At 37.5% G+C, this 25,375-nt stretch overlaps 2 protein-coding genes across 2 annotated transcripts; both read right to left on the bottom strand.

The window, feature by feature from the left end:
• Positions 1-1,345: 1,345 nt before the first annotated feature.
• Positions 1,346-3,074, bottom strand: gpx2 (glutathione peroxidase 2). The gene is made up of 2 exons (XM_066694417.1): positions 2,567-3,074; positions 1,346-1,965 (listed from the first exon to the last, which is right to left on the bottom strand). The coding sequence occupies exons 1-2, from the start codon at positions 2,786-2,788 to the stop codon at positions 1,615-1,617; spliced, it is 573 nt and encodes a 190-aa protein (XP_066550514.1). The 5' UTR covers positions 2,789-3,074; the 3' UTR covers positions 1,346-1,614.
• A 2,537-nt stretch (positions 3,075-5,611) lies between these two features.
• rab15 (RAB15, member RAS oncogene family) lies at positions 5,612-25,072 on the bottom strand. Its single transcript, XM_066694416.1, has 7 exons — positions 24,700-25,072; positions 13,241-13,301; positions 12,973-13,033; positions 9,646-9,723; positions 8,305-8,394; positions 8,113-8,178; positions 5,612-7,722 (listed from the first exon to the last, which is right to left on the bottom strand). Exons 1-7 carry the CDS (start codon positions 24,821-24,823, stop codon positions 7,564-7,566), a joined length of 639 nt encoding a protein of 212 aa, XP_066550513.1. The 5' UTR covers positions 24,824-25,072; the 3' UTR covers positions 5,612-7,563.
• Between the last annotated feature and the right edge of the window lie 303 nt (positions 25,073-25,375).

Here is a 25,375-nt window from a genome sequence, read left to right as displayed (position 1 = left end):
AATAATAGTGTCAAGTGTGAGATTAGCTACTTAAAATACCATCAAGATGATGCAATAAGTAATATGAAAGTGGGTTAAGGGTATTATGTTTGTTGGTTTTGTGCCTTTTTTTGTTTTGTTGACATTCTTTATCGCTGCACCCTCCTATTCCCCATGAACAGTAAAGTTCACCTGATTTAAGGGATATGTTAATCATCTCACACAGCATGAAGACGTGCTTTTAACTTTACAATGAGAGCCATCTACTGGTGTGCAAAGGGAGCTTCTTGTTGGACTCCTCTGGATACTGCTAGTGACAGGATGGTAGGAGCCTGGACCTAATGGAGATCCTTTTCAATTGCCTCTGATTGATAGAGTGGCTGGACAAATGAAGCAATGTGATTTCTAATTTTCTAATCCCTCAATTAGCTGCTTTGGACACACAGCAAGTATACGCACACATGGAGAACTGCAGCACGGAATAAACAGTGCGGCTTTTAATATTGCATGACATTTCAATATGTTTGGTAGGCCTTAACATAACCTACTTGGTGTACATAGTGGATATTAAAATGAATATATGTTTAAAGTGTGTTATTTTATGCTTCCATAATATGGCAACAGCCAGAACAGAAACAAATTACACCCACACATCAGCCCCTGTCCTTGTGATGTGCATTTTTGTCAAACTGGAAAATTACATGCTGTATTTATTGGGCTTTTAACCTGATTACAGGCACACAGTTTTCAATTGTGCTTCCTCTGTAGTTATATTGTTATCCACTCAAAGTAAACATCTAAGTGTTTAGGTTTTTTGTCCGACCTTAAGAAAAGGAAGAATCTGTCCAAATGATCCATTATCCACTGAATGATGCTAGTCAGTATTTATAGACAATCATGCATGCAGTTGCCACAGGATTATACAGAAGAAAATTGTATTATCATTACTGTAATGCATTATTATTATTACTCCTAAAACAAACCAAGGCATTTGCAAATACTAATATAACATGTATATTGTTCAAACGGCCACTAGAGGGCAGGTTTGGTCTTCAGTGTCCAGGAAAAATAAATTGTACAGTTGCATATTACATATTACTTATTAATTGTGCCCTTAGTCTGTGTTTATATATTATTAGTATTTATTGTTAATAACATAAGTATATAGTATGTATTACACATACACACACACATTGCATATATATATATATTAAAGCCACTGTTGGTTTACACTCGCAGTTAAAGCACAAGCTTATGTAAGATGTTGTGGTTCTTCTGAAATTCAAGTCTGCTATTCTGAAATTTGGCCAAGTATGTGTGTGGTTGGGAGTGTAGTGTTTTGTTCAACACAGACAAAATCCATCTGTTGTCTTTATTTTAGTTTAATTCACATAAAGCAATGTTACAGAAGAGTTGGGGAGTGCATAATCCATCACTTTTTAACCTTAACAGGGCTTCAGGTATCATTCCCAGGTTATTTAGAATAATACCTTCATTAAGTTAGATTCAAAAGTATACAGATTATATCATTCTACTTTATCACATCAGAATGGATCCCTCTGTCTGTGTCCACACTGCGGAGCTATGGCCTGCATTTAACAAGCGGACAGAAACCTTTTTTATTTTCTTCTTTTTCTACTTTGTTAGTTTTAACAGTCGCTGGATGTCCGGTTCAATGTCAATGGTTTTAAAGTTCTTGCTGTATCGTTTGAAGGGTTCTCCTTCAGGGCCTATGAGGAACTTCTCGAAATTCCAGGACACGTCGTTCCTGCTGATGGGGCTCCAGATGAGAAACTGGGGGTTTTGCATGAAGGAGGTCTGGTCGTCGTCGGGGTAAGGGAGTTTCGCTTTCAAATAGGCGAAGACAGGGTGGGTGTTTTCTCCATTTACCTGACATTTCTCGAACATGCTGAAGTTGGGCTGGAAACCTCCTCCCGGACGAACGTGCTTCAGGGAACTCAGGATTTCCTCATTCCCACAGTTTTCCTGCCAGGAATCAAGAAAGTCTATCATACGCCCCATACACTTCCTATAGACGACACAACACTCAGATTCTGAAAATTCACGTCCATGAAATATTAAAACTGAGTAACATTTAATATTCCTATCCCTCCTTGCTTTTGAGGAAGACTTTCTGGCACTTTCCTAGTAAACTCATATTCACTCTTTAGACTTATTATCATCATTAGTAGTATTAGCATTAGTATACATAATAAAATAAATAATTTAATGGTTTAAAATTATTCTTGAATTTAGTTTCCATAAATCCAGCCTATAATGGTTTATCTTTCTTAAATTACAGTAACCGCTCTATCATTCTGATATGTCTTATTTAATAGAAGAGTGTATTCTTGGACCAGTGCATTTCCTTTCTTCCTCCTGGCAGTCCTCCAAATATTTCAAAAGACAGGGATGCTATTCAGACTGATCATAAACAATCTATTCCTGGATTCAACTCTGAGTTTTTAATCCCTTTTTCTATTCTTTTTTTGTACTGCTTGTGAAGATCAGTGCATTCATATAGTGTCAAGTGTCTGTACGATACAGAACCAGCCCAGATGCCCTGATCCCAGTGGACCTCACTGACCTGGTATCCAAATTGATTGCAGGGGAAAGCCAGCACCACGAGCCGATGAGGGTACCGGCCCTGCAGCTCGTTCAGCTGGGTGAAGTCCCTGGTGGTGGTTCCTCAGAGGGACGCCACATTCTCAATCAGGACCACCCGGCCCCTGAAGACATTGAAGTCCACAACCTCTCCATCCAGTGTCTTGGCACTGAGATCATAGAAGGTCTTTGCAATGTAGGCCATCGGTCCTGCTGGGCACCAAACTCTTGAATGCCTGTTTCCGAGGAAACCTGCCCAGTTAAAACCCTGCTGCCACTGGTCACATGACTTCAGGTACAAAGGTTCTTTGGCTTGTGTCAAATTACTCTGCCGAAAAGAGACATGGATACTCCTCGATGCTACCGCAGGGACCTCGGACTACTTCAGTTTCACATAACCATCATTAGCTCTGACACAAGCCTATGACTTTATTTCTCTAAAAGCGAACTTTTACTACACCGTGGCCACTCTATTGCTAATCTACACTAAAAAACATTATTCTGATAATAACCCCAGAAGAGGCTTAATTGTGTCAACAATTGTCATAGTCGAAAGCAGCAAAATAAAAATGAAAAAAAAAGCTTGCATTTAGTAGGTGAAGACCCTTATCAGGTACATAGAAACAAAGGTCACTATTTTACATTTTCAGAGTGACTGTGCTGTGTACACTTTCTTGATTGCGTTTCCATGCTTGTTCTACGCCTTTAGAGGCTCCTTGCATTAGAACACTATATAAATGAACCAACGTCATCCTAGTGGGGAAATGTCACATGACCTTCATAAATCCTCAATCAGCAAAGTTCAAAGAATCATTAACCGACCAACAAATCTTTACTGCCTGCAAATCCCAAAAGGTGTGTTTTATGTATCTAAGATGAATGTGCCAACTGCATGTATATGATTAACCTTAATTGCAAGCAACCAACACAAATAGATTATAAAAGGCTTTTTCTGTGCCTTCAGGACTACTTTCAAGATAATTATATGGTACATTCAGAGGTGAATCTTCTTTTATGCATGATTATAGAGTAGATTATCAGTACATGAGTACACCAGTACACCAGCTATTGTGTACACATGAGTACACAATAGCTGGTCATTCCAGGTACTGGCAAGTTAATATGAAATTCATTGTAAATGTAAATGTCTCTCTCATTTCTCTCAATTGGTTTATTTCCCCCCTTGTGATATACCTTCAGTTTTCAATAATATTTACCAAGATGCTTTGTCATTGTGTACAAGGAAGGGTTTTGCTAATTAGTAAAATGAGAAACGTCCTTGTTTCACAGAATTTCAAAGCTCTGCCTGCAGATGGATTTGCCTTGCAAATTGTGCAACTTGGGTTGTATGGTAATTTAATGACAGGTATCGGTTTCCTCTCCATTAAATATTCATCCTGACAGTGAAGTGTACAGTGCTACCTGCTTTTCTCTGATGATTAAACATACATGAATGCTGATAGTGCTTTTTTTATAACCATGCTAGACTTCCTAAACAGAGGATTCCAGTTTGATGACAAATAATTTCACAACATTACCTCTGACTGATATATATATTAAATGGGTTTTTACATAATCCCAGAAAAAAACAAAAACAAAAAGACAGTGAGAATGTAATCACATGCAGAACTGTAAATGGAGACACTTGGTGGAGCAGAAGAGTATTGCAATATGAAATATTACTAGAACACATTTATCAAACTGAAGGCACTTACTGAGGTAGTTACTGGGAAGTAACTCACTGACTCCAGGAAAAATCATCTACACTCATTAATATTAACCTAATGAGATTGAGAACATGCTTATAGCGTGTGAAATGTTAACATGCCATGTGTTAATGTCACTACTTTATTGTTAAAGCTAATGAATTTAAAATTGCTTTCGATATATTCTATATAAGAAACTGTTTGTACAGACCTGCCACCAGGTTGTGTATTATCTGTCTTGGAGTTTGGAGACCTCTGGTGGTGGAAAAGAAGTAGCACCGTCCTTCTAGAAAAAGTTGTTAAAGAGTTGTTAAAATAAGACGCCCCTTTCTTCTCTCTAATGGGCGTTTGGCATATCTATCCTTGTCTCTTCTTGCAAAGCTCCCTGGACTATACCTTAAGTCGATAGTTACAACATCTTTTAGCAGACTGGTTTCTGATAGATCCTGATAGCTTAGTGTCTCCCACGCACTGCGCTGTGCCATATGGGTGTGCCTTAGGGCATAAACAGGAGTGCCACTGAAATCTAAAAGTCACACAATCAATTAGAAGAGCAAATAAGATTTAACTAAAAAATTATTTAAATGTAATTAGTTCCTGACAAAATCCTATCAAAATTGGTGTGCCTTATTGGATTAAATCACTACCTACCTTAATTATCTTCACTTAATACAGAGAAAGAAAACTAAATAATAATCAGAATTTTTTCGTTTCCATTTTTATTTATTGTGAAATGTATCTTAAACATCAAAAATCTTCAGTTAATACAGATATGGCCATGAATTAATTCAACACCTAAATATAATTCAGAAATCGAAGTCTGAAATGCTATACTATACTTTATTTTAGTAGAAATTGTAATATGCAACTAATATTTGCATTGCTTAAAATTATTTGTAGCAGATCACATATCATGTTCTACCCACAGACTTATTTGTCTCATTTTTCTTTCCCCTGGACCTGATGGTAATTTAATTGACATTGATAATTATACTGACTTTGTTTTGTAACAGGCATGGTTTTGTTTTAAATCTGTGGACGTGCTCTGTGGCAAGGCGCTATATCAAATAAAAAAATGACTGACTGATTGATAGACTTATAAAAAGGGATAATGGTAAGACATCTATTCACACAGCATTGCCAAAACAATATACATACATATCTTCGATGGGGATCCTTAATATTCCTGTACCAAAACAGCGTTGTCAATCTTTATTATCATTTTACTCCTAAATCTTTTCATAGTTGACCAAAGATATGTAGGATGACAAATGATATTTAAATTACTTAAACATTGCAAAGAGAGTCCTGTGGAACACATACATAGTTAAATATTTGCCTGAATAGGTTTATTTTTAAACGCCTGCAAATAAAATCATGATTCTTTCAAAACATATCGTATCCCCATGTGCATATTAACATCTTCACAAATACCAAGATAAAATCAAATATTTATAATCGTGTGAATCAAAAAAAGACAGAAACAAGCTGTAACGACAAATACATTTTTGATTGTTTTAATCTCTACAGTATAACCCAGGTTTCCATTTAATTCTACATACCCTTTAATATAACTTGCATACATTCATTTGAATAATTCCGATGACGTGGAAGTCTAACTCAATGAGAATAACAAAGAACGCTTTGCTATCACAACTAACTAGACTAAATTGGTTTTAAAAAGTGATACAGTAACTTACAAAGTTTTTGTCATGTATGTAAATGCATCCAGAGAGAATAAATGCTTCCTTAAAATATGTCCATATAGGGCTGCTTAAACACACACAGCAATACCCGTGCCACAGCGAAGCCGAGATTTTAAGAACGGCATTTAATCAAACTGCACAATATGGATGTAATTGCTTTTCTCACAGACGCCGAGATCATTTTTAAACAATGGAAAATGTTTTGCAACACTTGAGATATTTATTACGAGACAATTAGCTTTACTTAGTTTTATTAATGAGGTAAAACAATAGTCAATACAAAAGAAAGGACAGTGACTACACTTAAAGTCTCTACTTTTTTTAATACATTCATTAATTTAATTTGTCAAGAAACGCCAGTATTCTGGCACAGACGTATAACAAATATTCTGCAAATGTTGCAAAATCTGCAATCAGAGTATACTGAATGAGATCAGATCAACCGTGAGCAGAGAGACGAGCGCGATGCGTCTGGTCTGAAACACAAAGCAGTCTCAAGTGTAACTGCAACCTTTTACAAAATGATTGACAGGTCGATTGTAATTCCTCCAAAGTTGATCTTTGCAGGAAGATTTATTTTTCATCATATCTGTATATTGAAATAATTCAGCATTCTTTCTGGCCCCTCTATGTCTAATATAATTCTTATTACTTTAAAAAACAAATATATACACTGCTATTTTTCCTCTCTAAATTTCCATCTCCTAAACCCAGACTGAATCAAAACACATTTTTCCAGTACTGGGACTATATTCTGCAATCGGCAGACCATGCAATGTAAAAGCAATCTGTGAAAGAAAACTATTCTGAATTGCAAATGTCATATAGGGACACCTGCATAAATTCAGGTCCAACTCTATGTAGTAGATTGATTAGTAGATGCAGCACTCAAAGCCAGTGCCATTTGCTACCCCATTGACACCTACAACATCTAACTTAAGTGCTTCAATAGTAATATTGATTTTCAAAAACTGGTTGACAGGCTAAAACGGAGGTCTGATGTCAGGAAATAAGGGACAGAGAGAAAGAGAATGTATTGCTCTTTCAATAAGAGGCTTCTATTCAATGAATTGATCTCTGAAAATCTGCAATTATAGTTAAAGTTTCAAAAAACAAATAGAAAAAAATTCAACAGGGCAATAATAAAGATGCGTCTCCTGTTCTGTAGCATTCCAACAATTATGCTGTATGAGGTGAACTCTGACCTTATGTGGGCTGACTGAGGTTCCCTCCAACATAATAGAGAACCTGTGAAATAGATGCCGCCCTCTGGTGGAAAAAGCGGTGAACTGCAGGATTGATTTTGACGGATTAAGCTCAGCGATGTGGGAATTTACTTGTTAAAAAAATAAAAAAATAAGAGACTAGGCAGTGCGTAAAGGAAGTCGTAAAAAAACGTGACAAAACACACCTAATTATTTCTGAGGAAAAACATTACAATAATGGTGATAAAATAAAAAACATTACAAAATTGACAGACAGATTCTATATATCAGTGTGTGCCTCTTTTCAGCAGCTGCAGCAAGTAAGATCAACTCGGGGTTCTCGCCCCCCCTCCCCGCCCCGTCCTAACACCAGCAATCTTTCTGGGAGTTTCCAATGCCATCTCTCTTGCCGTCGTCATCCTCTAGGTCGGCTATACTGAGCTCGTCGTTGATGGACACTCTCAGGCAGTCGAGCTCTTTCTTGTGGGCCTGTAGAACTAGCTCTGTTAACCGAGTGAACGACTGAAACAGAGAAGAAGACGACACAGAAACTAAATGCTTGTGTTGCAAGGGTTTAGCTAAGCACGCTGCCGTCATGAGATAATGTTCGATGTGCTTTGAAACACACTAGCTATGACAGAAGTAGCCAAATACGTCTGTGAGTAGCTGTATCAACAAGCCAGGCTTCCCAGCTTCAGTCTGCAGCGAGAAACTACCCGAGAAGCTTACATGGCATAGAACAATGGGAAAGGTTACTCAATGGAAAACACAATGGTTTCCAACTTTCTTTGCATTTCGTAAAGACCTTTAAATAGTGTCTTCTAAAAACTATGTGTTTGGCCAATAAAATCGGTCATCACACCTTGTGTACTCGGAATAAAATCTTCTGCAGAAGAAGCACGATTTTCTCACCTCTTTAATATTATAATTGGTACAGGCACTTGTCTCAAAGAAGTCCATTCCATATGTCTTTGCAAGCTGTACGGATAAAAAGAAGATACAACCAATCAGAAGTGTTAGGGGAGTTGTTGAGAGAGAGAGAGTGAGAGGGAGGGAGATAAAGAAAGAGAGAGGCACCGAGCAGATCAGTACACAACGCTTTACCTTGTCCCCCTGTTCTGTGGCCACCTGTCTTTTCTCCTCTTCGTCGGATTTGTTTCCAATCAAGATCTTTTGAACTTTTTCTGGTGCATACTGAAAGAGAATAGGGATGGACAATTGTCTCGTGAACAATTCAAATAAGAAACAAATACAAGAGTATGTGAAATACCAGTGAAATTTAGTGCATAGCCTTATTTGCAGCTTGAAGCGACAGTACTTTGCATGTTCAGCGCTGCATTGGTGCCTTCTGAACTTGTGGAGTATAAGCAGAAACTGTACAGTGGTTGACAGGGTACATATACTGCACAAATAGGAATAAAAGATATACATAGTTTAAAAATCACTAGCCCGAATTCTTTGTTTGCTAATCTTCATTGTTTTGGATGTCTGTTTCATATCTGTGACATCTCAGTTGCTGTGGATATTAACTCAAGAACCCTTCAGACCTAGATGCATGCTGGGTATTATTCCAAATGATAGGATTTGCTCACTGGTGCAGTCACATCATGTCTATTTAATATAACAAGCTCTCGGATCGTTGCTGTACAGTAGGCGATATGGAATGGGTCTTTTTCACCATCTGATCATTATTTCTGCTTAGCCTGTACACTAAATCCTATTTAAACACAGACAATTATATCATTCTGCTTCAGTTTTAGCTGAATTCCTTGACACCAGAATACATGCATGAGTTAATAAAATGACACTGTATGACAAGATGTGGTACATAACATTGGAAATTGGAGTCATTAGCTAACAACACCACAGTGTGAAAATCAGGGCAATGAGCCAAGAGAAACTGAATTCTGTTTCTGTAAAACTGTATAAAAACCTCTTCGCCCCCCCCCCCCTCAGTGAATTGTTAAATAGTTTGGAAATAGTGCACACTAATCAGCTGTCCCTCTTCAGCTGAGATTGCATTTATTATATAACTCAAAAACGATTAGAGAGGAGCTAGGAATAAGCTGCACCCGCTGAGTTAGAATAATTGTAATTGGGTCTGCTATCTAAATAACAGCAGTGTGAATTTAGACTGATTGTCGCTTATGGAAAGACTTTAAGAAACATGCACTTCTGTTGCCATAATACATAGCCTACTCTGTACAGAAGCTGTAAATTTAAAAAATGTTTTGCTTCCGCTCATTATAATAAAAAAAAAAAACTGCACAGGGACAATTTTATGAGAATAAAACCTCATAGACTTTCAGTGGGCAATTAAAATTTGAAGAAGAAAAAACTTACACTGGATAAGATAAACTGCAATTCTTGTAAGCACTGCATGCATTATTTGCTGTGTGTATAATACACACACACAATTATAAAAGTATTAAAATGGACACTCACCTCATCGACATCACTAACCCACTTCATGATATGTTGAAAGGAGCGTTCACTGGTGATGTCATACACTAAAAAGATTCCCTGGGAAATAAAGAATAAAAAACACTAAGGCTGCAGTATTATGAAGCCAACAGAAAAAGAGATAAAATAAATATATATATATAAAAAATCTACCGGTCAAAAGTTCAAGAACACCTGAATTTTTCCAGTTTTTATTTAAATTTATGCAGTTTAATGTCTCACAGTACTCTGAAATTAAAGCATAGAACAAATAAACAATTAGAGATAAATAACAAAATTTAATCTAAATGTTTTACTCATATAACATATATAACACCCGAACACACTCGTGGCATTCTTTCTACAGTGGAAATCAAATATTGTTCAGAAAGTTCATCCCAACACTGTTGCAGAAGTACCCACAAATGTGTTGCACTTTGCACTTTGCTTTCACCCTTCTGTTCAGTTCATCCCAAACCAGCTCGATGGGGTTTAAGTCTGGAGACTGTGCTGGCCATTCCATGATTTGAAGCCTACTGTCTTGTTCTTTTCTTCTAAGGTAGTTCTGACATAGCCTGAAGGTATGGTTTGAGTCATTATCTTGCTGTAGGATGAACCCCTGAAAAAACTAGGCGTATACCAGAGCGTCACACACTGAGGAACCATCCTTTCGACTACTCGATGGCGTACAAAAACCATGCGTGATGAACCAAAGATTTCAAATTCTGATTCATTGGTCCATAAGACCTTCTTCCAGTCTTCAGTAGTCCACTGGCAGTGCTTCATGGCCCAGGCAAGCCTCTTTTTCTTATTTTGTCATCTTAGCAATGGCTTTCTTACTGCCACTCGACCTGTCAAACCTGCAGCTCGAAGTCTTCTCTTCACAGTTGAAACTGAGACTTGCTTACTTCGACCAGTGTTAAGCTATGCTTGAAGCTGTTGTCCTGTGAGCCGCCTATCAAGCAAGCTGTTGACTCTCAGAAACTTGTCTTCTGATTGTGTTGTGGCTTTCGCTCTGCTAGACCTCTTCCTGTCAGAGTTTCCTCCAGTTTCTAAGTTCCTTTTGATGGTGTAGGAAACTGTACTCACTGACACCTTGGTTTCTTGGCAATTTCTCTAAAGGAAAGATTTACACGTTTAAGGGTTATTATAATGGTCTGTATGTTTTCCTTTGTTAATTGCCTTTAAAGCATTATTTGGACAGTACTGTACTGCAGGAAGTAGTATATTGCTATCATAATGGCTAGAAAGAGGGTGTAGTAACAGTCTGTTCCAACACTGCTTTTATACAGACAGAGCGTTTGTAAATAATCAACAAAAGTTGGGACACCTGTAGGAATTGTTAGCATCAACTTTCAATTCACTTCCATTGCTGCAAAACAGCAAAAGTTGTTAACCCATTACATGTTCCCTGAAAAATGCCTTTTGTTTTTACTCTGAAATATACACTTTTCATCATTTTTTTTTTTTTTACATCTGGCAGTTTACTACTTACCTTTGTACCATTTCAGGTTCACTGGACTTGAACTGCTTAAATTTCAATCAAAACTGGAAAAATTGGGGTGTTTTAATACTTTTGACTGGTAGTGTGTATATATGTATATATACACTCACCTAAAGGATTATTAGGAACACCATACTAATACTGTGTTTGACCCCCTTTCGCCTTCAGAACTGCCTTCATTCTACGTGGCATTGATTCAACAAGGTGCTGAAAGCATTCTTTAGAAATGTTGGCCCATATTGATAGGATAGCATCTTGCAGTTGATGGAGATTTGTGGGATGCACATCCAGGGCACGAAGCTCCCGTTCCACCACATCCCAAAGATGCTCTATTGGGTTGAGATCTGGTGACTGTGGGGGCCAGTTTAGTACAGTGAACTCATTGTCATGTTCAAGAAACCAATTTGAAATGATTCGACCTTTGTGACATGGTGCATTATCCTGCTGGAAGTAGCCATCAGAGGATGGGTACATGGTGGTCATAAAGGGATGGACATGGTCAGAAACAATGCTCAGGTAGGCCGTGGCATTTAAACGATGCCCAATTGGCACTAAGGGGCCTAAAGTGTGCCAAGAAAACATCCCCCACACCATTACACCACCACCACCAGCCTGCACAGTGGTAACAAGGCATGATGGATCCATGTTCTCATTCTGTTTACGCCAAATTCTGACTCTACCATCTGAATGTCTCAACAGAAATCGAGACTCATCAGACCAGGCAACATTTTTCCAGTCTTTAACTGTCCAATTTTGGTGAGCTTGTGCAAATTGTAGCCTCTTTTTCCTATTTGTAGTGGAGATGAGTGGTACCCGGTGGGGTCTTCTGCTGTTGTAGCCCATCCGCCTCAAGGTTGTACGTGTTGTGGCTTCACAAATGCTTTGCTGCATACCTCGGTTGTAACGAGTGGTTATTTCAGTGAAAGTTGCTCTTCTATCAGCTTGAATCAGTCGGCCCATTCTCCTCTGACCTCTACCATCAACAAGGCATTTTTGCCCACAGGACTGCCGCATACTGGATGTTTTTCCCTTTTCACACCATTCTTTGTAAACCCTAGAAATGGTTGTGCGTGAAAATCCCAGTAACTGAGCAGATTGTGAAATACTCAGACCGGCCCGTCTGGCACCAACAACCATGCCACGCTCAAAATTGCTTAAATCACCTTTCTTTCCCATTCAGACATTCAGTTTGGAGTTCAGGAGATTGTCTTGACCAGGACCACACCCCTAAATGCATTGAAGCAACTGCCATGTGATTGGTTGGTTAGATAATTGCATTAATGAGAAATTGAACAGGTGTTCCTAATAATCCTTTAGGTGAGTGTATATATAGTATTGTTTGAAGATTGCTCTATCTTTATTCTTTGAAATGTATTATATCATTATTTATGCAAATAGTTTTGTGGACTGCTTTTCAGATTCAGTTCTGGAGGGCAGGGACCCATCAAGATAAATATTCAGTTTAATTAAGTTCGTAAATGTTGAGCTGGAACAAAAACCAAAAAGACTGTTTTTTTCACTCCATGGGCCTGGGATTATATTTATTACAGGTATAAATGAAAGTCAACCTTTTGCATTGTCAAAAAAAAACAAAAAAAAAACACTGGCTTATGTAATGTGCTTGTTTGATATTCACAGCCTTTTTTTTCATTAGATATAACTTCATTGAAATCTCAAAAATAGTAACAGTTTAATTTTCAGTTCTTCAGCCACCTTCTCTCATTTCATTTGCATTCATTTCATCTGGTTTGAATACTTTGCCTCAATGTTTTGTCCAACAATCATAACACATGGTCCTGCTAAATTAAATGTCTGTGTGAGCGTACCTGTGCTCTCCTATAATACTGTTTGGTGATAGTCTGGTAGCGTTCCTGCCCTGCGGTGTCCCTACCAGAGAGACAAACATACAGAGTCATTAACAGATGTTTTCACATCGAAATGCAGGTTTATAAGTATGTGGTGGAAAGCACAATTAAAGACACCACAATCATGAGGGGAAAAAAAACCAGGTGCAATAAACTGTATACCATGAAATGTTAAATATGTATTGAATGGATGTGATTGAATAGGTAAATGACAAGTTGATTAACTTACCATATCTGTATTCTTACTTTGATCCCATCTACTTCTAATGTCTTCATTTTGAAATCAACCCCTAAAATAAAGCATGGAGAAAAGACATGAGATAAAGAAGAGGTCAGTTCTGGGGAAAAGGTTAACATCTTCACCACAATTTACTAAACAAACCATTTGTCTATCTAGTATCTAGTTTACTATTAACCAAACAACTCAAGATGTGTTTTGAAGGACTCACAGCCACAACTTCTTGCATAGCAATCGTGGCTTCACAAACCAATGTAAAAAATACCTACTAAAGTATAATAATGCCTAAATGATGACTTTCTAACCATTATAAAATAACACATTGTTCACTTCTCACTTCCTTTCTTTCCTTTATAACCATGAATTGTGCCGACCCCACCATTACAGGGTTAAAGACATCGCCGTTAATGCGGCACTGTTTCTTTAGTAAAGGAGTTTCCATGGAGACAATTCCCCTCTGTGAATCATGGATAGACATTGAAGAACAGAAGAAGTTTATCCCTTGCCCAGGCATGCCTTACATTTCAAACCTTAACATTTTCAATGCCAGATTTTTAAATTGTGTCAATAAATAACAACCATTAATTGCATACATACATTACATACATAGGCTTATATCGGGATTATATTAAAGTCTGGACTTACTAGGAAAGAAAAGCAACAGTGTTAGAAGAATAGCTTGAACTGGTTTTATAATTGAGCATTTGCTTTACAGATGACCTCAGGTAATATAACCATGCATTCTGCATACCGTGACACTCTCAAGAGCCCGGTGGTCTTATCTCACAGGTTTTGGAGAGCGTGCCCTTATCCAAAGCTCACTCTCAAATCCAATCTCAATGAATTCCAACACAACGGCATGTGGTTAGGGTTCAATTCATTTCAGAGTTTATATTCAAAACACTCAAACTATTTATCAAGGGGAACCCAGAGAATCCGAAGAATTATTTCCGCTTCAAGTGCTCCAGGGAAGCAAACCAAATCATAGAAAGTGTCCCGTGGAAACCAAGCAATCTGTGGGTAGAATATATTAGGTTCTATCCCATTGAATGGGAAGGTTTTATACAAAGCACTGGTGAAGCAAGTCTGAACAACATTGCATCTTGTGGCGTAATAAGTTTAAGACTGAATATAATTGTCTGAGAACTAAGATTTAATTCAGATTAAACTTAATCCCCCCTCCTCCCTAAAAATGAACAAAACCACTTTAGACACCTACTTAATCCCCAAGCTTTAAAAAACGCAGTATTCCAATTTACTGGCTTAAAGTTATATCTTGAATTTATGCCTATTCTTCTTGCTTCTGTGTGTTCAATCTGAAGGCCTTCAATTTCAGCTTTTGCAATTGGATGTATGAACTCTACCACTGCTCCCCTTTCTGCAGACCATCTGAGGGATGCTTGCAGGTCCCAGTATGAAACATTCTGTCCCAATGGAATGAATGGGGATTTTCGATGACGGTTTGATAAGCCATCACGCAGTATTTCACGACCCACTGCTCTCCTGTGTCTCTAGTAGTTTCTGCCTGTTTATATGGAAATAACATTGGCATCAAAATAAATATATTTTCTGAGGAGTACCGACTTAAATCTGGATGATATAGTTCAATACCATAAATCACACCATCATTGGACATTATGCGAGATCACACAATCCATTCTCATCTGATGCACGATTATATATTCTTCCACGGACCCCACCCTCTATATACCTTTCCCTTGGCTACAGCAGAGCAGAAGTGCAAGAAAAGAGCTTACCAATAGGTAGCACTAAAACCCTGAATATTGAATTATGAGAATGCCAGGTCAATCATCTCTGAATAGTATTTGTAGAATTACTATATATAGTGGGCCTAACCTGATTTAAACATATCAAATGAATCGAGTATAAATCCATGGAATTATTGTGGATGTTGTAGACGTCCTACATTAAATCAGATAAGAGCTATGTGGCAGTCCTTGTGCTGCTTCATTTCCCGATCGGTTAATGCCTGCGATTACAAACCGAGAATGTCCTCTTCACTGCACTGGACTCATTATTCTTGCTTCGTGGACATGTATGTATTTAGTTGTATGTGTGTGTGGATGTGTGCATCATGGTCCAGAGGCACTTAAGCAAACATGTTTTTAAAAACTCCTTGGAAATCCTCAGATCTTCAGCAGAGCCTGGATTTCAGGCTCTCTATAATGCGCTGCTTTATAAAAGGGCACTCAGAACAATTATAAGGCCTTCAGTTTGACTGGAAAGCATTCCTGCTGTGACCTGAGGAAAAACAACTCTATGGTCAGTTGGTTTCAAGCCAGGGGCAAAAAACAAAAAAGAGAAAATAACTACTCCTTTTTTAATGGTTCACAGTTCAAGGGTTGCCTGGATACATACCAAGGCAAGGATCGAGGTTAGTTTGTCGCTGGTGCAGCACATCCCAGGCACCGTGCAAAGGAAACAATCCACAGTTAGGCCTTGACATCGACAACCAAGCCTACAATACACTGTTCACCCAAATTACCATTGTGCTAGTTCCCAAAGTCTTAAAGAAATGTAAGAAATACACTGTTTTCAATAAAAATATGGCTATTTTTTAATATAAACTTTTATATAAACATTTTTTTAAAGTCAACTAAATGTATTTGAAGACATTGGGTACTACAGGCATCTTAAAAGCAGCAGGGTCTATACAGATACATAAAAAATGGCTGTAGACTAAGTCAAACTTGGATACTGATCCACGGGGTCACTGATCCTCCAAAGCAAGACATATCTACAGTAAATGCAGTCAGTGTTTATGTTGTATAATCTCGGCAGAGAAGCACTAAATAATAGGCTATTACAGGCTCTTCGAAGTCGAAGTAGCTCGGCTGAGTGAGCAGGAAACTGAACCTTAGTGCAGTAGTACAAGATTAACATGTAGGTCTGAGGGAAAGATAATACTTATTTTCAGAGTACCAAACAGAAGTGTAAAAGCCCATTCCAAGTTTTATAGAGAGAAATGTACTCTCACGGTTGTTTGAGCTGTTGAGTGTCACACTTGCACAAGCTAGACATTCTTTGCTCTCTAACAAAAAATGGCAGCAGTTGAGCGTTCATGTTGATGCCTATTGCCTATGAACTCTCACATGGAGAAATATTTCACATCTTAAGTATTAGAGCAGATGAACAGAATGACATATAATCTACCATGCCATGCAGAACTAGCATTTCAATTAATTTCCACACACTGCCACCCTGGAAAGACTATGAATACTGTATGAGGCTTTAACGACTTCCCTCCTTTGTTCATCTCACGGTGATCGAGGCCGAGGCATGGCTTTGGGAGCAACGTGAGACTCTCTTTCTACAAAACATGTTCTTTGTTTTGAATGCACCTGAATAGGCTCCTGGAATAGCAGTACATAAATACACACACGTTTATTTCATAAATGGATGTTAAAGCAAACTAATACAAATCCAAGCAACAGTAATAACGTTAACTTTAACTCTTTAACTTGTTAATAAGGGAATAAGGTGTAAAGTTTCCATTAGAAACCATCTCACCATGATAGAGGCCTACAATGTGAAGGGTGAGTTTTTTTGGCAGACATTACAAAAGAAAAAAGAAAGAAAATACAAAGATAAAGACCACAATAATAATAATAATAATAATAATAATAATAATAATAATAATAACAACAACGAAGATGACGACAATACTAATAATTAGTAAATAGAGACAAAACATAACAAAGGGAAGGAAAGCAATTACATTATTGATTATAATATATATAAAAATGTAATCTAAATGTATATTTTCAAAGGTTAGGTCTTTACACCTGTATGTACTTCACACGGATACAAACACATATACACACACATATGTGCATATATAAATACACACATTAATTTAGTTCTATGTATAATTTTGAGGCATTCTTTCATTTTTAAATTGAGAAGCTTAAGAAAAAGCTTCCAGTTTTGATGAGTCTTTGTGTGACATGGTGAGAGAAGAGTGATCAGTCTTCAGATTATGGCACCAAGTTATTGTAACCTTCATCCTACTTTGCCAATTTAGTAAGATTAGTTTTTAGTTTTTTTTATCAAACTGCGAATGAGAGAAGTAACAGTGATTTAAATCTGAATGATGGTTCAGATTAAATCTGTATAATATTTTGTGTCGATTTTCAAATAGTACGGATTGATCTAGTGTGGTACATTTCATATTCGTGCCTTGTTTGATTTTTTATTTATTTTATGACATTACTCAGTTGTATAGACCTCAGGATTCTGGTTACGCAAAAACAATTTCGGTTACAGCAAGGTTTCAGAGATGTTGTGGCTGGTGCGATGATAACTTCGGAACAGCAGTTATTTCTGCTTTCTTTTTACTGACTGAAAATGCTCTGTCGTCTGCTCACAGGCATTTCAGAAGAGGCTAACACAAAAGCATCTTAGGTCTGAAAAAAACTCACTGAGGAAAACGGAGAAACAAAACTGGGTGATTTTTAGTTTTTGCGGAGTGTGGCGTAGATTTTATGAATGAAGATGTAGTGAAGACAGAGAGACTAAATTAGAGACCCTTGGCTGATGTCATAATATTAAGATCATGATTTCACCGTTCTGACCTACATGAACAGATTTTAATATGTTCAATAATTTAACACACTGCAAATGACATGCTGGAAATAAATCTCTAATCAAGCAGTTTTTGCATCTTGCTGCTGTTGAGCATTTTCTCATCTACACACTGCATGGTTCCTTGCTGGCTCGATGTTTCCATGTCTTTGGTAAATTACATCACGGAGCTTCTCGAAATTCCAATAGCCCCCGCTAAAAGCTCTGTATTTCCAGCGAGGCAATGACTCAATCTCAGCAGAGAGGTGAAACCAGAGGTGAGATGTGTGTATGAGAAACACTTTGTCCTGTCGTGGCTCCGTGTCACCTGTGATTCCGCTTCTCCCATCCACAATGCAAAGGGACCATGGAAACACAAATGTCAGAGAGTGTGGGTAAGCGTGCCGCATGTTGAAATGTCAACAGAAGGCCCCTGCAGTGCTCTTTCAAACGAGTAGACAGAGACAAAGCCCTATCAGCACTGCAAGAGTCATGAAACATGATATTCATACACCTGCCTTAGAAAAGACGTGGATTTCTGTAGGGCATTCACTAACACCAAAGGAAGGAAAAAGATATACCGTAACATTTGTCTGCCAAACAGCAGGCTCCCTGAGGTAAATTATCCTGGACGAGTTCTTAATCTGACTGACATGTTCTTAAATAGACCTTAGAAGTAGCCATAACCCATTACCCGCAGTAGTTTTTATGACATTATAAACTCGGGATATTAGCAAGAACACATTTTCTGGTAGCAAGCATTTAACCATGAAAAATAGCCTCGAAGCTAATCTGATAAGCCTGTTCAAAAATGTATTTGGATGTAGTTCACGGTTTATACTGTTTTCATTCACAATACATTGATTTTCACCTAAAAGGTTTAATGGCATTGATTTATTTATGATGGGAAAAGTCGATTTTGTGAGTCACACCGATGTTTAGTTCTATTTTTATGAGTTTAAATTACATTCTTGTTTTAGAAATATCTTTGTTTGTTAAATGTTATCTCATGAGCTCATGACAATCACTCCCTTTGTATACAATTTTGACTAGTATACTATAATAAAAAGATAAGTAGAGAAAATCTTCATATATTGGCTTGTGCACTATGCATTGTGTGACTTCTCTTGTCTAATAGCACCTGCATCTTTTACTAAGGCTTTCAGTTAATCAATGGTACATTGAAAATGCTGATATGTGTGAAAACACAGAGGTTTTGTAGTGGCACATAAATCTAGCTGTGGAACCATGCAGATAAACATTCAGCAGGCCTACCAGTTTAACGTGAACATTAATAACAGGTAAATCAATGCATATTAAAGCCCCAGATAAGCTAAATGATTCATAACCAAGTCAGACAATGTTTCCAACAAAACCGAACTGTAATTGTTATTACCATGTCCCTGTTGATATCAACACACAATGACAACAACATTTATTTTACATCCATCAGCTCCAATAAGGTCACTATTTCTGCACAAGATGGTTACTAAATGCATTGTTGTTACATACACCTCATTTAACAGACACTAATTCAGGTATGATTTGTTCACTGTTATTCTATTTTCTGTAAAACTGGCATGCTTTTTCTATTCACTGCTTATCTTCCTATGGCAAAAATATCTATTTAGAAGGCTAATCTAATATATTATTTTCTTTTTGGAAATATCTTAGGCACATTCAGTTAAAATAAACAGAATCGTGTCCTGAAAAAGTGTTTGTCCTAGTTATGCTTAAACAGAAGTATATTACTCAACATAAATTCAACACAAGTGAATACATAAATTGGGTTTAAGAGACAATGCACACTGAGAACTGGGTGCACAGTAGCCACATTTTGTCGCTCACTAGCTCACTACACAGCAGGCAATTTGGATAGGTGAGGAATTAATAATAACAATAAAACTACAGGCACACATCTAAGCAAGTCAGATCATGAAAGTCATGGTGGCACTGGATGTTGGCTTACATCTGTAGACCTGTAATTGAGTGTAGTTCTATTCCCTGGGCTTTACATTAATGGAAAACAGTATTTCATCTCACTTCCTGGTTTTAATCAATGTGCATTTGCATCCATCTACTGCATTAGGATTTCCCAAACGCAACCACTGGAACATTGTGGAGTCCAATGGATCTCAAAGCACACCACCAAGAATCATGCTACTGCAACATTGAAAACAGGTCAGGAAACCAGCACATGCACCTCATGTTAAACACTGCTGCTATCAGAAGTAATTTGTCACTTCCTCATCAGCTGGACAACAGTTTGCATAAGCTTGTAAGGACACAAAGATGACATTCTGTTCTTCTTGTTTTGTGTTGTTTTGTTTTCACAAGCAAAGCGTGCCCTCAATTTCAACCACCAAGCACATTTGTCTAAAGTAACAATTGTCAGAGTACTTTCATTGGATTAATTGTAATACTTTAAAAGTGTTTCAGGTATGCATAAACTAATAGTGTCTAGGAGCATGGATTACTTAATTATAAAAAAAGCAAAACAGCCTCCATTAAAACTCATTTTCTACAGGGCATTCTATTTTAAAGGAAATAATTCATGGCATTACATCTGCAATCACAGGTGCATAAACAGCATTAGAAGAGGCTACAGCGAACATATCCTGCAGGTGTTTATTCACCAGATGTAGAATAATTTTTGTTAAGTTTCCAAAAATGCAAGAAATTCATACAGACATTATGCTTGGAATTCACTACAAAATCACCCCAAAAACAAACACTGAAAAACAAATGTGTATGAATCGCAGCACAGACAAGAAAAGTCATGATGAAGACATTTGTCAAAATGAAGTGCCATCGAAATTTCAACATGTATTATATCTCTACAAAAGAAGGGTAATTTATATTCTCGGTGAAATTATGCAGTGCAAGCCAGTCTTTCTAAACCACAAACAACAATTGTCAAAAGAAAACAAATCACAAATGTCAATGGTGTCCTCAATGTAACTCACAAACCTTTAAATGAGAAATGTGTTGATATGAACTGTCTATTCACATTCATCTGACAAACCTAAAGAGAAGGAAATGTTAAAGGGGCCCTCTTTAAATCACTTCTTGACCCTGTGAGTTAGTAAGTTAACAGTATTTCAGTTTAATTATGAGAGAATCTTGCTCCTTTCTTATTGGGAGAAGTGTTTCATGATCTAAAGACCCGATCACAACTCTTGTAAAGTACTCCCAATGGATACACAATCACAATTCTGTGGGTGTTGCTCACATAAAGGCAATTTCCCCATTTTCCAATTCCCTTATAGAGGTTTGGAAGTGGTTTATGAATCCCTGCCATGCTTGCGGTTAATAAATAAAGAGGCATGACATGCGAGGGCTACATTGAGCTGCCTGCCTGTCTCATGTCGGCCAATCTCATGCTTTGACTGATCTGACCCAGGAAACCCTGAATTTGTTATTCAAGTTTTGAAACTTGTTATTCAAAGACCCATCACTCAACTGCACTGTCTGAATAGATTATTTAAAGCAAAGCAAAGCGCCCACTGCTTTATTTAGTAGCCACAAAATAGCAGTAATTGTGCTGATTGCAGAGAAAGAAAGATGCTTAATTGTTATTTGTGCTTTAACTGTTCATTTGGGACTGACTGTTTGCTTCAAGAAAGGAACATCTCTGTTCATATGTGGCTTAATTATCCCCAATTTCCTTTACTGGACTTCCTTCCAAACATTCGAACTGTTCAGTCAAAAAAGCACTGTGACAAAGAAGATCGCATTAGGAAAATGCTCTAGCTCATATCAGTTTGCCTCAGATGTAAAAATCCAACTTCTCACTGTACACGCCCATGTCACCAGGAAGGATCATAATACAGGGGACTCACCCCCTAGTCATTTTTAATTGCTCCCCTCCAACCAAGCCACTTTAAATGGGAAAAAAACGTATTTGAATGCTGTTCCGATTAAAGGCAGCGAATTCTGATTTGTTTCCTGCATGCACTTCCTCATCTAATGTGGAGTCAGTTATTAGAGTCAGATTTGTACATGATTTTAAAAAGGTGGTGGCTTCAATAAAGGGCCTAGATTTGCTGGTTATAATAATATACAGAATTTACCATCCAAACACTATCCTGATTGACAGCTATGCTAATCACATTCAAATGTTGGAATTCATTGAATGTGTCAATCTTCAGTTAATTAACTTAATTAATGTTAAAATGCATTGTGCCAACACAATTTAAACACAATATATCACTGGTATATTTTGTTTTGGTTCCTTACACAGAAGAAATGCAGTATTATCATAATGTAATCCCTTTTTATTCTCAAATGATTATTTAAAAAAAAAAAACAGGACAGTCCCCATTGACTTCTTTCCTGTTCAGACATAAGAACATAAGCTCCAATATAATCAGAAATTCCCTGACAAGATAATTAAAACCATTATTTCTAGACACTTGTTCCTCGTTTACTCAAGGTATGGTTTTCCAGGATGATGATGCACATCATTAGATTGCTTTTAATCTGCATTGATAATAAAATTAAAAGAAAACAAAATACAGTGATTAAATTATGTAAAGAACTACTGTTTTAGCATAAACCATTCTAATATATTTTCTAGGTGGTAATCGACCCGAGGACTGGAGCTTCTTCTGCTTTCAGAGGAACAGAGGCATTGTAGTCAATATGAGTTTAACAGCACAGCAGAACCAGACTTTAATCAGTACCAGATCCAGAAAATCAGACTCATCTTTGAAGTGCATCTCTGAAGTGGAAGACACAATACCCAGTTCTGTTTAGTAATGAACACTCTGCAGAAACGTATCTTGCTATACACAGAAGTATGACGCGTCAAGCAATGATTTCTTTGAGCAAGTGTAGTATATGTCATATATATTGTTGTCATGGATTAAGATTAAGAAATTTGCCCTTTAGAATTTAACAATTGCTCAACATGAAGCCTACACTGTAACCTACATGGTCTAGTCAAAACTGACTGCTGTTACATGGGTTTTGATTTTCTTGTCTTAATTAATTTAATTCCTGGAGTTTTTTTGATACCATGCGCTATATTATTCGTATTATTCTGTCACCTGAATGAAAACAAAATGTTAAACCTGTCAAATAATCAAAACTCATACTTGATAGCAGCTTTTTGCTTCACAGACTTCATACTTCTACCCAATGGATATCAGCTATCAGGTTTCTAGTTTGAATTTGGTCCCTTGTTTTAAACTGACACTTACCGATTTGTTTTTAATGAAATTACACGGTTTCAAAGGAAAGCAAAGAAACATGATCTTAATTAAACGCACAGCCAGTGTTTAGTTCAGAATATCTTAAACAGCCCTATTCCACCCACTATTGAACTCCGAAACAACAAGAGGTTTTGGGTTTGTTTCATAAATATATTTTCATAACAGATGAAAAGGTATTCATAACATTAAAACCATATATATATATATATATATATATATATATTATAGTACTCTATATACTATATTACAGTGTTTGTAGAGACTTAACCTGGGCTAAGGTAGGTTCCTCTTGCTACAAACCCTTGCATGCGTTGTTGAACTCTATAATTTGGTCTCATCATTTTCATATTACACTCAAGTGCACAACCGAGCCTTATACCACAGACTGTGCTTCCCTGGCCCAAAAGCAGCCTGTACTATTTTTGTAATTGTCGTATCACTGTAATAAAAGATTTAACCGATTCCAGGCAGGATGCTATGACAATGGACAGGACTCCATGGTAAAGAGATATAAGAAGGAATATATTTGGACTGTGTTTCCAAAGGATTATCCACTGCTTTGGGTGCTGGTGTGTGCAAACGCACTGTAGTTTACTATATCTGGCCTCTGTGTAGGATGTGCCAACACACACGTTCTTTGAGACCTAATTCAATACCTCATGGTGCTCTACAAAAACTTTCACCAAAATCACAAGTACTCAGGCTCAAGATCTACCTGGCATTATTACAGCACGTTAAACACTACAGCCTTCCCTGGCCAAGGCAGGCTGGGGTTTGCAACACGCCTCGTATTCTGTTAAAAGTGTAAATCTTACCAGTTTGGTCTCACAAAAATACATCTTTCTGCAACCAATAGGACTGCTTCAAATAAAGGTTTATACACTTCAGAAAGACAGCATCAGAGATCCAACAATCATTAGCTTACGTAAGAATGATAAAAGAAAGAGGACAGTCCGTCTCAAAAGAAAAAAAAGATACATAGATGGAGAGATTGAGAAGGAAGATAGGCTAAGGGATACAGTATTAGAGCTATGTTATATAACATATACATATATATTTATAAGATACACATACAGATAGTTTAGGAAGACTTCAGTCCCACAGGTTTGTCTCAAAGATTTGTCTGTACTGGGAAGACCATCAGTTACAGACAGTGTACAGACTGCCTTTTGCTGAACCTTCACTTTCAAATACACCAATACAAAATGCATTATTATGTATCACAACATTTTAACACATTAATACATATGTAACACAAATACACACATATTATATATATATACACACACATCCACATATACATAAATACATATAAACACACATATTACATACATATACACACACACCTGCAGATTATCTGTATGTTTTCTTAAATCAGAGCCATCAGATATAAGCACACTGCCACAATATATTGAAGGCTGCGGTCCCATTTGTTTCAAATCATGCATTTCTCTGCATCAGTTTTAAATGTTTCATATGTAGACCAAACCCTTATCCGATGGACGGTTCATTCACAGGTTGAGCAAATAGGGGACGGATACTCCAGTGATAAGCGTTCAAAACCCACTGAGCTCAGCCTGGCAAGAACACATTTCGCAGCATGAAAGCTGGGGCTGCATTTATAAAACGGGAGTAAATGGGTTTGCTTACCTATGGTGGAAATATGTGAAGAATGAAATTCATTGTCGGTGAACCTGCACAGCAAACACGTCTTCCCCACCCCGGAGTCTCCGAGCAGCAGCAGCCTGAACAGCACATCGTACTGCTTGGCCATGGTGTGCTATGGAGAGGAGGTTAACTCAGCAGCGGATCCCTATGGCCAGCCAATTCCTCTCCCATATCTGCCCCCAATTTAAACAGTAGCCTCTTCCGCAGGGCTGCCCTTTTCTGCTAATGTAGCATCCCAGTACACAGTCGGACTGCTGCTTGATATAAGGGTGGATCCAATATGCATCGTGTTCAGCTGGGGTTTAAAGGCTAGGGATACGACATCACTGACAACGCATACAATGGGAGGAGAGAGAGAGAGAGAGAGAGAGAGAGAGAGAGAGAGAGAGAGAGAGAGAGAGAGAGGGCAGCGCTACCTGAGCAAAGCAGAGTTCCTGTAGCGCAGATGTCCGCAGATCTGCAGCATTCCCGCGATCCCATTGGTGGAGCCGCGCAGACCTGGGTAGAACGCGACCACGTTTTCAATACAATATAGATGAAATATGTTTGTATAACTTGTGTTTATTTTTTCTTTTTCTACACGATTAGTTATTTTATAATGTTATAATGTTAACACATCATTGTGTTTAATACCGGATATGAGTGATTTTGACCTGCA

Source organism: Amia ocellicauda, chromosome 21 (genome assembly GCF_036373705.1).
Source record: "Amia ocellicauda isolate fAmiCal2 chromosome 21, fAmiCal2.hap1, whole genome shotgun sequence".
NCBI classification, from domain to species: domain Eukaryota; kingdom Metazoa; phylum Chordata; class Actinopteri; order Amiiformes; family Amiidae; genus Amia; species Amia ocellicauda.
The sequence above is the reverse complement of the archived record's forward strand: the minus strand, read 5'-3'. Positions and strand labels throughout refer to the sequence as shown.